General features: G+C 42.6%; 2 protein-coding genes and 2 non-coding genes across 4 annotated transcripts; 3 read left to right on the top strand and 1 right to left on the bottom strand.

The window, feature by feature from the left end:
- Positions 1-782: 782 nt before the first annotated feature.
- Positions 783-2995, top strand: LOC128303995 (uncharacterized). Its single transcript, XM_053041105.1, has 5 exons — positions 783-897; positions 1482-1660; positions 1745-2092; positions 2157-2243; positions 2322-2995. Exons 2-5 carry the CDS (start codon positions 1484-1486, stop codon positions 2664-2666), a joined length of 957 nt encoding a protein of 318 aa, XP_052897065.1. The 5' UTR covers positions 783-897; positions 1482-1483; the 3' UTR covers positions 2667-2995.
- A 76-nt stretch (positions 2996-3071) lies between these two features.
- Trnaq-uug (transfer RNA glutamine (anticodon UUG)) lies at positions 3072-3143 on the top strand. Its single transcript has one exon. It is a non-coding gene; the product is annotated as a tRNA-Gln (tRNA).
- Positions 3144-3253: 110 nt separating this feature from the next.
- Trnac-gca (transfer RNA cysteine (anticodon GCA)) lies at positions 3254-3325 on the bottom strand. The gene has a single exon. It is a non-coding gene; the product is annotated as a tRNA-Cys (tRNA).
- Positions 3326-7303: 3978 nt separating this feature from the next.
- Positions 7304-11254, top strand: LOC128304429 (brain-specific homeobox protein). Its single transcript, XM_053041618.1, has 5 exons — positions 7304-7848; positions 8643-8920; positions 9065-9230; positions 9338-9471; positions 10524-11254. Exons 1-5 carry the CDS (start codon positions 7304-7306, stop codon positions 11231-11233), a joined length of 1833 nt encoding a protein of 610 aa, XP_052897578.1. The 3' UTR covers positions 11234-11254.
- Positions 11255-17770: the final 6516 nt, after the last annotated feature.

Below are 17770 nucleotides of genomic sequence, written 5' to 3'. Positions count from 1 at the left end.
TGCGTTCTCAGTACTTTGGTTTGTTTATGCTTTTCGTGACGATTACACAGTCTTTTCTTCAACACGACGAACAATTGTGATACACTATGAATTTGTGGCGTTGTGAATGCATAAAACCCTATTGAGGCAGTGATTCCGCGAATGGAAAACAATTACCAACGGTCGCTTGCGCCGGACTTCAAGACATCTCTAGAAAAGAATGATACCGATCCGTTTCATCCAGAAACGTTTTATGGGTGGCGCCGGTGCGGATGGCAATCGGAACTTGGACTGTATTTCCAAAATATTTTATATAAAAAGACAGAATTAATCCGTTGTTTATTATTCCAGATTTGCCTTTCTTATCATGCTGCAAAATCCACTTTCTCTGCACTTTCTCAATGACCCGGCTGCAAAGAAGGCCAAATGTATGTTCTGCGAACAATTTATAAGTTACAAAAAATCAAGTTGTTCCAATTTGACCAGACATTTGAACAGTGGAGGATCAATCCCCTTGGAGGCCCAATGCGGATTTTTTAAAGGGGGGCCCATAATTTTGCTACGGCATTATCGGTCTTATGGAGCTGTACTTCAAACATGATTTAACAACACCAGCAAAGTCTCGGAAAGAAAGCTCTCTTGGGTACACCTCAGAGTTCTGTTGCGTAGCCCTGTTCTTTTAATTTCTTGGTGGTGAACGGCAATTTCAAAAGTAGTGTCGTGGCCCGTTGTACGTATAAACCTTGGGCATAATATTTGACAGCTTACGCCGTAAAATTAATGTTTGACATTTAAAAAGAAGTAGAAGAAGCAAACAAATAAACAGAGAAGAGTTTTCATTATTTTAGGCAAATTTGCTTGCAAAACGTCATATAAAAAGTGTCCTGGTGAAAATCAACAGTACAAAAAACTTTACAGGTGAAATGGTTAATGAAAATAGTGCATTGATTAAACATTAATTGTAGAAATTCTCAGTAAAAGCCACCTCAACCAGATGTAGATTAGAGTAAACAACATTGCGTGGTAGAGTTTGCGGCGGTTTTCATTAAATTTATAAAGAACGTATAGTTTATACATAATAATAACCTTTACTTTACTTAATAATAGCATTACTTACTCGATCGAACGAGATTTGTTGCACAAGACGTTGCCGTGTTTAGCAACTCAAAACCTGTTCTGTGCTGATTGTTGAGTTGTTTTGTTGCTTTGCTGCCAATGAATTGTTTTAATGGATTATGCTCACAATGTAACTAGCAATGAGACACTTTCGTATTGAAACATCGGGGCCAACTGGCCGTTATGTTATTTGAGTTATGTTGCTAATGTTCCCGAATCACACGGTTCCGGTACGAACCGAAAGAACGATAGCTCCGTTCCGCTGATAGGTCTATCTCTGGGCTGTGGCGCTGCCTCTCCTTGACGTGTGCTACAATGTGCAAATTACAAGAAAAGTTAAACTTACAGAGATTTTACAAACATTCAACACTTTTTGTTCATTGAAGGTATGCCAGGACATCGGTCAAGTTTGTGGAATTGCTATAAAAAAGATCCAAGCGGTACGAAAGCGAAATGTTTAATTTGCGGCCAGATAATGTCGTTGGCAAAATCAACGTTCACAAATTTGCGCCGACATATTCTACGAAAACATCCCCAAATACAAGAGCAAGTAGCACCGCATCAGGTAATTGTAATTGTTTCGTTGAAAAGAATTTTTTGAAAAACGTCTCTATTTAATATTACACTAATGGTTTGTTTCCTGCTGTAGACGAACACGTTGGGTAACAAAATATGGATCCATTTCATCAAGGAACAAGGCAAACGAGGTAGATGTCGGTATTGTGATCGATCCATCAGCTTTCAATATACAACGTCCAGTTTGGCCAGACATGTGCGAATCCAACATCCCAATGTATGGTTGGATAGCGAAAACTTAACAGTAGCTCCCAACCAGGACTATGATAAATTGTATCACGATGAAGCTGTGCCGAATAGCGTCGATGGACTAATATCAGTGAACGAATCGGATGGAGAATTTGAAGGCAGCCGGAATAATGGGCTTATCGAGTTGCAACCCGTAAAAAACGCAGGATTAAGTGAACCGATTAAACTGGAAGTAAGTAAGCTGGTGCGTAGAAGTCATTCTTAAGCATATATGATAATTGTTTATCGCTTTCTAGATAATCGATTTGAATCCGCAGCCTAAACGTAATGATGAGCAACAGCATGAGCAGATCGAGAGAAACACCAGATTCCAGTCAGAAAGGGTAAATGTTGTGTACCGTTTTTGTCACCGCTTTTTGAAACAAACCGAGCTCTTTTGCTTTTGATATCCTTTTCCACAGGCACGTCGCTATGATCAAAGATCCTTGGAGCAGAACGACTCCGAACAGGAATATGATATGGGGGAAATTCTGGAAGAAACGGTTATAGGACAAATCATCGATCCTATCAAAACAGCCGAGACCATGGAAGCTGGTTATACGAAGAATCCATTTGATATGAAGCATCTACCGACAAAAGCAGCAGCATATGCGACTCATATTGCGCTGGAAATTGAAAGTCTACAGCCGCGGCAAAGGGCCATAGCCCAGAAGCTTATCTCGGACATACTGTTTAATGGGAAGTTGGAAAATTTAACCGAACATTCCATGCTGATAGTGCGAGTTGGTACGTTCGAGCACGAATAGAGTACTGACCAGTAAGGCATTAGAAGTTTTTGTATTCATAATTGTTTACTAATTTCCACTAATGCCTACGATAAGGAATAGACGGTGTTTTTTTTGCGTAAGACATGGATTTGGTTTAATTCAAAATGATCTTTCTATCCATGATTCACAAGAATTGAGCCAATTTTTCAACCCTTCAGACTACGTAAAACATTTTAGTTCAGTTAGTTAAGATACCTTTTTGCGTTAGCTAAAATTTTAATTAACAGTAGCTTAACAGTAATCAACTAGAGTAGACTCGTAAAGCTGCAACAATGAAACGGAAGATGCTACAATAAAACATGTCTTGACTGGTAAAGTAAAGAGCAAAGCGATGGTAAAGGTGTGTTAGTTTTTACATGTGTATTGGTGAGAGCAAGGGCGAACGGTTCCATGGTGTAACGGTTAGCACTCAGGACTTTGAATCCTGCGATCCGAGTTCAAATCTCGGTGGAACCTCGCTTTTTGATCGGCGAGAGACAAACTTTTGCAAGCTTTAAAGCTCACAACTGGCACGAGACTGTGCCAATAATATGAGTAAAAAAAAGTCGCCAAAAAAGCATCAGGCGAGGGGGCACCCGGGTTTGAACCGGGGACCTCTCGATCTGCAGTCGAATGCTCTACCACTGAGCTATACCCCCACACGGTAGAAGGGCGAGTTACACGCACATAAGAAACGCATCCACACTCTCAGTGATGTGTTAGTGAAATAGCTAACGATGTCCTTTTTCAGATGTCCTACGCGATGATTCCATTGCATATTGATTGCACATTGAAATAAGTACAAGAAGTCTTTTGCTTACATTAATTCATTACACATACTTTTGTTTTGTGAATCTAATCACTATTCCGAAAGAAAATTGTGAGTTCGTTCCGAATCCTTGTGAAAATGCTGTCCATTGTTATGTCCATCAAGCAGCACAGTGCAGTGTGTGTGTGTGCATTAATAAAAAGTAGGAGGAGCTTATCGAACAATCCAAAAAAGGACGAAACAATAAAATAACTTATTTATGCATCATTGTTGAAGCATGGAAAGAATAGACATCTAACCAGTTGTTCGTTAACATGTCATTAGAATAATGTTGAAATATGTTCAATACACGAAAATAGAAAAATCTCTTTAAACAAATTGTTACGAAAGTCTAAAAAATCAGTGAAAGTATGATAGTTTAGGAAAAGAGTATAACAAAAAATGGAAGTTTGTTTTACATTTGCTTTTGTACAAATCGTACAAAAGTCTAAAGTATTGCCAACTCAATACGGAGTGCAGATATGAATAAACTCAATTTGACCATTCGCACCATTGTGCACCGCCCTTGCCTCCGCTCGTTTAGGAGCAGCGATATACATAGCTCGTAATGGCCAAAGCGTTCCAGAGCGCAGACTCGGGTTCGTTGCCTATTCTTCCTGCTTCAGTATCGCTCGTGTCGCAGGAAACCTCTGGTACATAAGGTACATTTTCACGTTTGGTTGGGTTTAATGTGAAAATGAAACATTACGGTTTTCATCTTGCCTCGTTTTTGTGCCATTAGCCGGGATGCAGTGTAGTGGAGTAGCAGCGGTAGAACACCTTCTGGAAAGGGAAAGCTTCTCGTTTTAGTCGTCTTCTCGTCGTTTACAGGCCAGTTTTTCCCCTGTGTTATGGTTATTTGCTCACATAACATTCAATCACCAGAAGCTTTTTACATTACGGAAAAATTGGAACAGGCGAAGCAGCGACAATTCCAAACCGGAAGTTAACAAATGAACACACAGGAACGCGAAAGCACCGGGGTGTGTACTGGTTGGTAGAGAAAAGTGCTTCGATAAACAGATAATTTGCAGCCATCATGAGTCACTGCTTAATTGATTGAGGAGACACGGGCAAACTGACGCATTGTGGTTCGTGATGCATTTGGGCTGAGGTTGCTTGAAGTTGGGTGAAAACTAATTAATGTACCGGTTTCAAGGTACTTGCGGTCTTTAGCATATCAAGGATTATATTTAACAACATCTCCCCCACAGCAGCTATTTTCGGGATAAATGATGGGTATTACTCCATGCAGGTAAAACTCGAAGCTGAAAGTAAAGCATTGCGCAATATTCAGGTTGGAGCAAAAACCATAACCACAAAATGCGTTGCATTGCGAGCGAACCTCACAGCCACGAGAATATGCAACCGATGATGCATGTACGTTGTTCCGACAGCGGCAACATTCAATAAATTGTTGAACCGCTAATTGATGCATAATTATGATGCACGACTCCCCGGGGCGTTAAAGGGAGGAGGGGGAGGAGGAGGGCAAAAGGTTGCTATTGCTATTGAATATTTCAATTTCCAAGTCATCCATGCTGGCTGACAATGGCTTTGCCACGTTGCATGCGTGTGTGGCGCAAGGGTGGGTGGACATTATTGTAATGCTTTTCAAAACAACCACATTGTATCAATTTATGATAGCTGAAATGTACTTTTATTGAAACATTTTTATTGGGTTTTTATTTACATGAAAAAATGGGGACAAGGAAAATGATGAGTTAGACGCCTAAAGGTATGCAATTGTGTTTGTAATGTACGTAATGTTTTCATAGTGTCGGGATGCTAGGGTAAGAACCGATTGAATAATGATGATCTTGTACCATCTATTACATCTGGTTCCAGTTTGATACCCGCCGATAAGTATTTTAAAATGCAATACTTAGTTTAGCCCCTGAAAGTATGCTATTTTCTGATCTTTTGAAGTGAGCATTTGGTAATGAAGAAAACATAATTTATTAGTTTAAGTGATGTCGGTAGGTAATAATGGCAATGTGCAACCTGGTGGTGACTCAAAAGTATTTTAAGTCGACGTCGAAAAATTTGTCAAATAAAAAGCTACATTTTGTATTTGTATTGCATGCTTCAAGGGGCTATTAGGGAATGCAACAAACAGCTAGCTGCAACATAATACGATCAGTTATTAATGTCTTATTTCTTTAAACGTCTTTAGTCAGTTTTAGTAAAGGTTTAAGCTAGAGAATTTTTTATTCAACGGGTGCGTAATGAACAACTAGCTCTCCTGTTTATTGTAAAACGTGTCATAGATGAAGCAATACATCCCAATTGCATCCTCATTTGATTCTATTATAACACTAACACGGTCGTCGATGTTACTCCCGTTTGCCAGCACTAAACCACAACTCGTCAGCGATGTAATTTTCCCACCATCACAACACAACGGCACGCGCGAACCTGCTCGAAAACGCTTCAAAAATGCACACGGTACCACATTTTTCACGGGCTGCAAGCGGTGCGCAAAATGCAAAAATCCTCCCCCCCCGCAACAACGGCTCGGTGTCCTGCGCAAGGGAACAAGCGGCTGATTATAATGATATGTAATTAATTCCGTTACAAAATCAAGGCTCTCATGGTTCTCCCTCCCCGCCCCCGTGGCGTATGATAAAATACCGCAACCATAATCAGGATGACAGTAATCTTCGCCAAATTGCGCTAATAAAACCTCCTCACCGGTAAAAGCCCAGCAGGCATGGCTAAACGTGTGTGGTCATGGTAACGTTATGGCATTCCAACGTTGCTAGGTGGTTGCATTTTACATCCACGGAAAATTTCATTAAAATTCAGCCTCTTCCCGCGTGTCCCGTTGCCGTTGCCACCGTCGATCGACAGGTTGGTGCGAACGGGCAAGCTTTGCAGCAACCGACCGGGTCCCGCTAATTGGCAAATAAGCACGATGTAACAGCGACCCGTTATTGTTGATATTCTTGTTTAGTTGCCTACGTTAAGGATGGCCACAGGAAGAGGAAGGAGCAACGGTAACATCTAATGCGCTTTTCCCGTCTCCGCCATTTTGTATTGGTCGTCTCCATTAGCGACCAGAGTAGGAAACGCTTACTTTTTATATTGTGCTACCATCATTCCCGGCTGTCTACGCATCGGATAGTTCGAACACTCTCCGGCAGAGGGCAGCACGAGCGGGTGGTGGAATTTCCCAAGCGGGAATGATAAAACATAATTTTGCCACAATTTAACAGACAATTTGTGCGTCAAACGATGGAAAATGATTCGTTCGGAGCGAGCAGAGAGATGGAGATGGTTCATTAGCAAAAGCATGTAAAATGAAAGGAAAGTTCGCCTTCCCCTTCGCCCTTTACGTCTCTCCAACGACTTCCACGAATGCGCACGTGCCTGTGTTTGTATGTGTGTATGTGCATGAGTGCATTACGGTTCCATTTAAGAATCGTCAATCACATCCTGTTGGCAAGGGGAGAGAGTTCCGAGTGCGGCAGTCCAAAAGGATTTGCTTCCCTTCTTGCTGGTCGTTGTATATAATGGCTTCTTCCGGTATATGGCCGTTTTACCAGTAGGGCGACGCGAATCAACCATTCGCCAGTCAGTTGTCGGCGGGATACGGTTGCAAAAGGATGCACAAATCACATCCAGCAAGGATTTGCAAGTTGGTTCGGGGTAATACAGTGACTGTCCTGCTCGGAAGTCTTTCAGAAGCTTGTCGAGCGTCCGCGTGAAAGGTTCGTGGCCAAGCCAAGCCAAGTGTTATGAAGATATCGTGTGGATATTCTGGTGCATGATCAACATTCGTTGTGTGTTATAGCTCACTGCGGTGTGTGGTTCGGACTCCAATCCAATGTGCACGACCGATCAGCGTGGCATGGCATCGTCCGTACAGGCACATCTTCATGCCAGCGGTACCAGAGCAGGTTACACCACAAAGGACCAACTGCCGGCGGTAATTGCGGCCCGATGCAAATCACCATCGGCCACAGCCATTGCCGTCAAGACACCGTTCTCGATTGAGGACATACTGTTCCAAAACGGTGGGGCAAGTGTTGGACACCCAAACAGTCCTGCCCGTGAACAGGCGATCCCATCGCCCGGGGACCATCCGGTGGACTCGGACGGAGAAGAATCGGATAGTGAGGAAACGCCAGAAGTGGCAACGGTTCCAACGCATCATGGGTCGAACAGTCGTGGCAAAAGCTCGTGTGACTTGAGCGCGTCCGAACGCGGACGCATGAGTGGTAGCAGTGGCAACAGTGCTGTGAATGGAAATGGTGGAAATAATACAAAAACTGGTGAGGTTAGTGTGCGTGGAAGAAGTGGCCACGATGGGAATGGATTGATGAAAGGGGCAGAAGACGAGTATCGCAAGATGGTGCTGCATTCCGAAAGGTGAGTTTGAAAATGAAAATTTAGGCTGATAAAGGGAGTCAAAAATAATATTAAGAAAATAATCATTATTGCTTAATGCATTAGATGAATTAGCGTACTAAACTGTAGGGGAAAATATGTTTTTATATCGATGGTCATGCATCAACGATATAGCGGCTAAAACTATGCAATCACTATTCGTAGGAACCGTAATAAGACGGGATGTTAGTGGCGTAGCATTGTGTTGTAGACACTTTATAATCTCGAGCTTTGGGAAACTTATGAACTACGTTTCCTGTCTCCAGGTATCCAATATTCGATATCAAAAATCAAATAACACATTAATTTTTTGCCTTTGGATTTTATTATGATCTGAATTTGAATCTTCTGATTTTTGCTCTACAAACTAAGTTCAGGACTTTACATTTCTGCCTTTTAATTCATTAGTATTCCGGGGAAACGGGTTAGTATTCCATCACTAACCTTTGATAGTTCTTGGAATCTTCACAGAGCTTTCATAAAATCGCTTTTAAGGTATGCAATCAATATTAATTAAATAGTATTTATAAACTATTTGTGAACTATTTGCTTTTTTGGCTCAGATCAATCAGTGCCCTTAAAAGTCTTTGCAAGGAAGTGTTGCATGCTTTCAGGGAAAAAAATGTGTTCTCCTTAATTGTTATACTTGATCACGCAGGAGTTCCTAACAATAGAATTTTCTATGCCATTCCAACTTAACCATTATTAAACTTCATTTTAATTATCAAACCAACCCAATGTTAATAATCGTTGCTAAATATGGTTTGGTTTGTTAGATTTGGTAGTAAATTAAGCTTGGACTCCAGCACACCACATCAACAACCGTCGGCCACATCAGCTCCACGTTCGCAACAACCACCACCACCACCACCACCGCCTGTTCCACCGGTGAGCAGTTCCGGGCCAGTTCAATTTACCAGTGGACCGTCGGCCGGCGTCATGTATACGGCCAACCCGTACAGTGATCCGGGCTATCTGCAGATGGCACTCGGCGCCTATTTAGCACCGTCGGCCACTGGGTACAAAACAGTCGACCCATACTTCCTTTCGCAAGGTAAGTTATTGCCCACCTCCCCCCAGATCGGCCATTACCAGTGGAAAATGTTTTGTTTTTACCGATAATTAAGTTTGAGGTTTTTACCCAAAAAGTTGGGTCATTGTGAAGAGCTCATGTGTGTTTTTTTCTTGTATTGGACAGGAATTTTCGCCAGTTCACCCCTATTCCCCGGTGCCGGATGTCCCGATATTGCCCTCGGTCTCGGAATGGGTATGAGCGCGCTGCGACATTGCCGACGCCGGAAAGCTCGCACCGTGTTTAGTGACCCGCAGCTGACAGGGCTGGAGAAGCGCTTTGAAGCACAACGGTAATGGCGATCAATGATGACGATAATGAAGTTAATGGCAAACTTTCTGCCTTGCGTTGGTGTGTGTCTGTTTTTTAACAATAGTTCTTTCTGTACCGTAATGACAGCTACTTATCAACACCGGAACGTGTCGAACTGGCGTCAGCGCTTGGGTTGAGTGAAACGCAAGTGAAGACCTGGTTCCAGAATCGGCGCATGAAGCACAAGAAGCAACTTCGTCGACGTGAGGTCAACGCTGCCGGTAAGTTAGAGTCCCCCAATTCTCATCACGTCCCTCTCGGACAAAACGGACCGGACCGAACTTCTAATCGAGTTAATTGGTGAAATAGTCCAACCAATCTCCGAATCGGTGGTCACCGAGACCGGCGCAAAAGTTCCGGAAAAGTGGGATTGGAAAATATCTTTTAAAGGAGCTTCCTTTTGGGAAGAAAACTTTCTTTCGATAAAAGTTTCTTGCAGGCCTGTATCAGTAAACTTACAAGAGGGTGTCCTCAAAAAAATTGTGTTGGCCTATTCCTTTTGGGAAGAAAAGGGTACACGCAATCCAACTCAATTACCGTCGTGCGGAGAGTTCTAAAGAAATTCTCCTCCCAGTGTGACAGAGGCGACGGCCATCGGTGATGGTTACTCCATGCCACCAGCAGCGGGGTTTAAAACCCTTTTAAGAAGTTTTATGTTCAAAGACATGCAGAAACGCAAGTGATGTGGCCATCTTGACAACATTAGGGTTACGACGCCGAAGAACCTTTTCTGTCCGCACCGGAACGCCGTTTCTCTCCTTTTTTTTAGAGTTCATTTTGCTTCAAATTTACCAACGAATGCAATGATGAAAATTCCACGCTGAGGACGAAAGTGGACGGAATTCCGTACTGGGGGGACGTTTGGTGGCATGAAGGAGACTCTTGAATTGGTGACTCGAGATAGTCGACGAACAATAGTTTCCGGTTTTGTGTGTTCTTTCACGTTGAGAGCTATTGTGCTGTAGGTGTGCGTCTGCGAGGGACTGTGTTGCTATTATATACCTCCGGCGCAGTATGATAGTACACAGCGAAAGGACAATGCGCTGGTATTCGATATAGCAGACACGGTAGAAGCTCCACTGAGCTTGGGATGAAAATTAAGAATGAATTTAATGAAATTTCCCCTCCATCTGCAATATATTCGCTTGATGTTTCTTGTGAATATGGCAATTTTGTCGTGCAGATTGCATACTGTTAGGCGGTTTAAATAATTTCCACCAAATATCCCACAAACTACCAAAAAACTCTTATCCGATTGATTGCTCCCGCACAGACACTAATGGATCGACTGGCAATGGGTCCAGCACCGGTGCAAATACCAGCTCATCCTCGTCCTCGTCCACCTCGAGCCGCCTACACGGACCCCCGCAAACTTCCTCTTCTGGCTCGTCCACTTCAACATCGTCGTCTTCCTCGTCCGGATCGTCAGGATCGTCCGCCGCCGGTGAGAAAGGTGGCTTTACCGTCTACAGCAATGGCAAAACTTCGGCGGGTGGAGTGCCACTCGGTACCAAACCCCCACCAAGCTCGTCCGCCTGCTCGACTGCCTCTTCCTCCTCGAGCTGCACGAGTGCCGGTGTACTAAAGCCCTTGTCCGGCAGTGGCTCGATGCATTCATCCTTTAGCTTAGTGAAACGGTCGGCAGCTGCTGCAGCGGCGGCAGCGGCAGCAGCAGCAGCAGCGGCCGCGGCCGCTTCCATCAGCAATGGTGGACCGGGCGGATCGATGCATCATCCGTTTCATCCCAATCATCATCCACATCAGCAGCAGCATCATCATCATCATCCTCACCACCAGCACCAACAGCAGCATCCAGCCAGTTCTCATCACCTTCTGGCGACTCACCACCTGACACACCTCGGTCCTCCACCCACCCACCGCACCCCTCCCACGAGTGAGGATGAAAATGAGCTGATGAACGACAGTGATTCGGACTGCAGTGACGTAGACATTGTCGGCGACGATCAAGGCTACCTTACGTAAGGCTACCTTCGTGCGCGAGTTGGACATCTTGTCAATTGGTCCAACTTCAAAAAGGGCAAGCCAATATCATGTATATAGTGCACCGCGAACTCGATAGATGTGGGAGTAATGTTAGCCCTTCGCAAAACGACAATTAGTGTATATAGAGTGGTTGAAAACTATAGTGGTTGTGTATTGATGTATGGGAAGCAAGTGTTGTACAATGTCCTCGAGCGAATCAGTAGCACAATTACAACTCTATCTATCCCTTGATTGATGTCATTTTCTTTAAATCACTTAAACCAAACCTTCAATTAAACAGACGCAGTTCAATAGACATGAGGAATTTCAGGCTAGTGTTGTAATGCGGCAGAGGGAAGGAAAATGGGACAGTAAAACCAACAAGTTCTAGTCAAGAAGTGTGCAAAACCCCTTACTGTTGTCGACACAAAACGACAATATAAAGCTGGAATAAAAAAATTAAAAAAGCTGTAAATTATTATTGTTTTACTAATAAAGCGATTGGACAACGGAACAAACCTTCTAACCCGGACTGGCCAATTATTTCAATCTCCGTAATTACGAGCAAATAGTTCAAAAAGCGGGATCTATCGCATTCGAGCAATATTTTCTTTGAGCTTTTCCTACTTTTCACGGTGGAAAACTGCAATTTCCCTGCCCGGGAGTGCCCGCGGAGGCGGAGCTACGATTAGTACATAATACAATCTACCGCGGTGTATATAAACCGTCGTCAAGAAAAATGAATGCCGGAAAAATGGAAATGATAATCTACAATCTCCCCCCCCGTGTACCCCCACACTGCCCTTATCCGCTTCAACCTGCCAGGGGGCATGCGCATTCACGCGGGAGACGAATGGGCACCGACGCGGTGTGTGTCATCGCGTAGTTTTCTCCTTCAGCACGCATTACGGCCCAAAAGGCAAGATTGAGCCCCTGTTCTGCACATTCGGGACAAGCATATAGCCGGGACGTGTGCGCTCATTAGTTCCAATTATATTTGATGAAGATATGGCATGCTACGTGGCCGAGCCAAGTGCAGTTGTGATGGACGGTTGTTTGGTAGTTTCTTTACCCGTGTTTGCCCAACCGTTTGGGTCAAGCCTCAGCATGTGTACATCATCGTGCGGTTCTTTAGTTCTTGACGTTGCCACCATGGATCGGCACAGAAGGGAGGAAGGATAATTCATTTACGACCCTCCGCCACAAATCATCTCCTGATTGAGCGCATTTATTAAACTTTATGACTGCGTGACTAGGTGGTGGGAGGAAATTCACAATCGCAGTGGTGAGAATGAGAAGAAGGATTAACGATTCATCGAGATGAGAATTTGGTCGTGGAATGAATTTGATTGTTGTCAGCGAGTTCGCTAATTGGAAGTGTTTTTTAATCGTGGTTAGAATGTTTTCTGATAGAATAGTTTCGATAGTCGAATGGCCAGATGATATACGACTCAACAAGACGAACTCTGAACTAGCATGTCAGGATATATGGAGGTGGATGTAATCTGCAGTGAGATATACACCTTGTCCAGAACATGTTGCTTGGATCTGGAAGTATGCAGATCTTGGAGGAGCTCAACGACAAGATCAACAGCTTGGGTACATTATGCAGAGTGATGACCAGCAATGGTTGTATGCTACTTCAAAGCTGTACAAGCAGTCATCCGATGGGCATTGATTTGCATTGAGTACTTGATGGCGCTTCGGTGTCAACTTGTCGCGGTTCCAGAAAATGAGATTTATTCGATGAGTGAGTGAGCTTACATTCGAAGCTTACTTTGATTGGACGAGTTGAAGTTGCTTTGATTATGTATTATGTATTTCAAATGTTCTAAGTAAAAACCTCAATATCTTATGTCTACTTTCGAAGCTAATAAATATTATTGAGAAGATCCTCATGATGGTAATAACAATCTCTTTAAGGTAACGTACAACCGTGAGAATATTTCCAAACACCAATCGAAACGATATCACATCCATCAACCGCAACCATTTCCCACAATTTCGCTCCACCATTTCCAACAAGCTTTTCGTTCCCAGCACGTACTGTCAGCGCTGCGGCCGGATAGCGTCAGAAAGTCTTTAAGTAACTAATTAGCAGTAAAGGTTCCCATCGCAGCGGAGCACGTTTTGCTGTTGGCGTGAAGTGAAGCGCCCGGTTTGTTTTTCGCAAAACATAATTTCCGTGACGACTTGGTGACACTCTGGTGATCCTTGGTTGAAAAGAACCGTGGAAGCACGTAGCCGTAGAGAGGAGAGAGATGAACCCGCATCTTCCTACTACCGCATTGCATTGCTAACGTAATGTTGTACAGGCTTGGGATGGAAATTGACCCAGTTGGGTGTTGAGAAATGATTTAGCAGAGGCAGCGCTGTTATAGGTCAGACGAAGAACAGATATATCCCTTTGCTACTAAAAAAAGAGAATTGTCAGGATAGAAGAATAGTTCAAAGTCTTACCTTGCTTAACTCTTCTTAATGACCACAAAACACCAAGTACTCCAGTAGGTGCTGTTCTGACATCTCTCAAGTGCCGTTGGAAAAGCGATAAAATCACAAACCCCCTAACTACATCCTCATCATCATAAGGTCGGTACCTTTGACATCGTTTGTTGGCGATATATAAACCCTCATCTTTCAGTAGACTGCGTATGCATTCTTCATAAGTTCGTAGCATTGTCCTTAAGCTTCCTGCTTTGCTGCACTTATCGCTTCAAAATCGGGACAGTGCAGTCGTATGCAACGAGAGTGGAAAGAACTGTTTAACCTGTTCGCAATGTTTTCCACACCAAATCAGTAGATAAAGCGGTACAGGAAACGGGAAATTCAATGACACTGGTAAGAGCAGCAAGAAGCGGATGCTCCATTATTAATATTATCCGGAAATGTCAACGTGTCAACGAGGGTTGTGAATGGAGGTGAGGAGATCAAACAAAAAAAAATAACCGTCACAGCATAATTATTGCTTTTGAAACGTTCGTACCTAGGTGAATGGGGAGAATAATACCAAAACAGTTGCACAATGGTTATCTCCTATCAATGATCAATGATAGAGATTGCTGGGAAAATGCGTTGGAAAAAGGTTTGAAAGAGCAGTACGTGGAAAGAATATTCTTTCGGTGATGGGTTTAAATGGCACGTGCGTTCTAGTGAGGACAATTAGTTTGATAACATCACGAACGTTACGGAAGGCGGTACTGATAGTTTTAATTAATTTATTTAAAAAAATATATGTTTATTGAATTTTAAGTGGAGTATATGAAAAAATATATTTTGTTTTTCTTTTCAAAAAAATTTTTAAAATAGCTGTTAACCTTGCCGGACAGATTTCGGCTAAAAGACAGAACCATTAGCGAGCAACCTTTTAAAAAATAGAACACTTAAAGTGTAGCCATCATCCCTTCGTACTCGAACTTTCCATGCCATGCAAACATGAAAAAAACACAGTATTTCCCATCCTCCAGTGCTAAGATTGACAATTTAGATAGCACTCCACTTCAGACACATTCTCGAAAAGTGAAAAAAAAGCCGAAAGCAGACTTCATTCAGCACATTGAAAGAAAAAAAAAAATCTCCCCACCATAGATCAAGCACGGAAAATGCCACCGAATAAAGCGAAAAATTGATTGGATTTGGTGCAGCGAATCGCACGCGTAGGTAGGGTGGTCTGTTCACGGGCCCGACCCTTTCGCTGCTATTCCCGTCCGCGTTGACTTTTTGGCGCGAGCCGAAAAAATTACTGGGATCACGTTAATAAAGGCACAGGCGGTGCAGGCGGGCAGGGAATTAAGGGATGCTCTACACCCGGGGCCAATGGACCGGAAGCAGGGTGCACATGTAAATATTGTTATTAAATTTAGATACGATCAATGAACGCGTAATTAAGCGTTTTGTCAGTGGCAGTGGGAGGAGTGAGAGGGCGGAGGAGAGGGGGTTTTAAGGACAGCTTTGTAGTAAATGGATTGACGCAGTTGGGAACACACACACACCAAATACAGCGCATGCTGATAGGTAGCATTCCCAAACGATGAAGTGTAATGGTTAGGCATTGCGTGTTGGAGTGATCAGTTATTGAGATGAGGAAAATCAAGATAACATCACACCACTTATGAGAGAATGCTGTACTTTAATTAAGAAAACGACGAATAGTAGTTATTAAAATAATGGACATAAATTTACGTACTATATTATTACACTGGACTGATTTGGTATAGCTAATGTTTGGAACTCGTAGCGCCTGAAAGTATGCAAGATTCAATATTCAAATCATACAGCTCATAAGTTCTAAGATGGGTATATCGATAAAGGGTTCTTTTTCTAGGGATGTCGTATCTATTGTGGTCTGTCCTTTGTATCCCCATCATCCGTTCAGGCGATCCGTTTTAACACCGATTCGAAAAAGGACATCCCCAAAAAGAGGTGAGCCAATTTGTTGAGATCTCCATCGTTTCTTGTCTTAGAATGCTAATTTGTTTCCAAACTCTCCATCCTTGCTGGTCGAAACTATCTAGTTTCATTGCCTTAAAAACTGATTGTTGAGCACAATCCTCAAAGTATTGTGGAAGTTATTTTAAAGATGAGAGCAAGAGAACACACTAAAGGGAGACTAAATATTTAACAATTAAATTTTACGATGTGATCCCGGTCACGGCATCAATTAATTTCCAACATTAATGATATTAGAGCTAATTCATTAAGAGAATAATTTCATCATAGAGCGCTCACCTGCTGTGGCTGAATTATGACAAAAACCAGGTACCTAAGTATGTCATGGCAACAACTTCAAACACTCTCGTCTTTTGACAGGTCTTACACCGCCCTCTTGACTGGTTGGCTCTTTATCAACACAATCCCTGTGCACTATGTTCAACAGGGTCCCATTGATCGATTCCATCTTCTATCTTCTAACTGTTACCATAGTAACCGACGGAATTAGCCCATCGCAATATGGACTCAATGCCGTTCTATCCATTCTGAGCGCTAGTTGGGTATTATCCGTCGGTTATTGCTTTTTATTCCCGCGGTGTTTGTAAATTCGTGGATGGGAGTGACACCTTAACCCTCACGCATATTTAAATAATCACAAGATACCTGCTGTCTTTTTGGCACCTTCACCGATGCAGTTAGAAGTCGATAAATGTCAACATTTGTTGGAGCTTCTTGTTGTGCGTTGTGCGTTGCAATATAAATCCGATTACATCCCGGCGCACAACGGGGATGATAATGGCGGAACAATGAGCCGTTTATGGACTTGATGCCGTTGACACCAATGTTGATGTAGGGTTGAATTTAATTATCGCGCCAACCATCTGGATCGGTTAATGTTTTTGTTTTCTCAACGTTTGGAAAAGTGATAAGAATAAACTTAAATATGAAGAGTAAAATAATTGTGTCGTTACACGAAATGTTAGACAAGATAATTTTAGATTAGATGCTCTTAATGATACAACAATTACTGCATTTCATTTCATTATAAACAATTAATTTCCCTGACGCTGATTGCACATTTACTGCAGTGCATTGTGCTTCTGTATATTGCCATCGGCGAGGGACCTCTCGTCGGACATTTTCCAACATTCCCGCAGCATTGGAACATTGTGTTGAAATAATCTCATTTATACCGCAAAATTTTTCTATCATTTCTTCACCATTAGCAGTTGATTTCGCTGCTAAGTTCTTCATTAAATCGCACTAACAAGCTTCTGATTGATTCCTTCTCCCCTGGAAGAAGGACCACAAACAAACAGAGGCTTCCTGTGCGCACGAATCAATATTCGTCCCTTTCCCTGTTGGCTTCTTGCAGTGCTGTCGACTGGTAGGTGTCCCACAGCAAAAAAAAAAGTACACACGAAAGTAGCCACGCCAACAAAGGAAGCACACCGTCGCTTTTCGAGTTGGTTTTTCCTGCCCACTTTACGCACATTTCCTTTATCTTTGACGGTTGTTGTTGTTGTCGTATGTTTTCCTCCGTCCGTACTGTGGCCGCTTCTGGAAGAGAACAAGGTGGTTCTACTTTAGCGCGAGATTAAGAGGCTTATTGTTGAGTGCCGTTATTGAATTTGGAAAGCCATTTCGTTTCGATCAACTTGTAATGTGTATCGCTTTTCCGGACGAGCCAGTCACTGGGATTGGTGCTTGATCCTTACATTGTTCGGTGGATGTGAAGGAGTTTCTTGTTGTTTCCTTGCATTGTGCCGTATGTTTTGCAGAAGCGCACTAAAAATCGTGTCACATTACGTAGGGGTTTAATGGTTTTTTTTAGCTCCGTTCATTTTCTCTGTTCTTGATTGTTACTATGAACTTTATTGTTTTATGTTTGGTAATTTGTTACCGTTCCTTAAGGAATTAACCAATCAAAATTGGAAAACAATTTTCCTGTTATGAATTTATAATTTTAAATTCGGTAACATAAACATTTTTTGCAATGGTAATTAGTAACATGGCTTTTAATTAGGGTTGCCGAACAAGTCCTAGAAATGTTAATATAGAATTAAAAATATATAAAACATTATGACTTTTGTTTCGTTAGAACGTCTC

Source organism: Anopheles moucheti, chromosome 3 (genome assembly GCF_943734755.1).
Source record: "Anopheles moucheti chromosome 3, idAnoMoucSN_F20_07, whole genome shotgun sequence".
NCBI classification, from domain to species: domain Eukaryota; kingdom Metazoa; phylum Arthropoda; class Insecta; order Diptera; family Culicidae; genus Anopheles; species Anopheles moucheti.
This window is presented reverse-complemented; position numbering and strand designations above follow the sequence as displayed.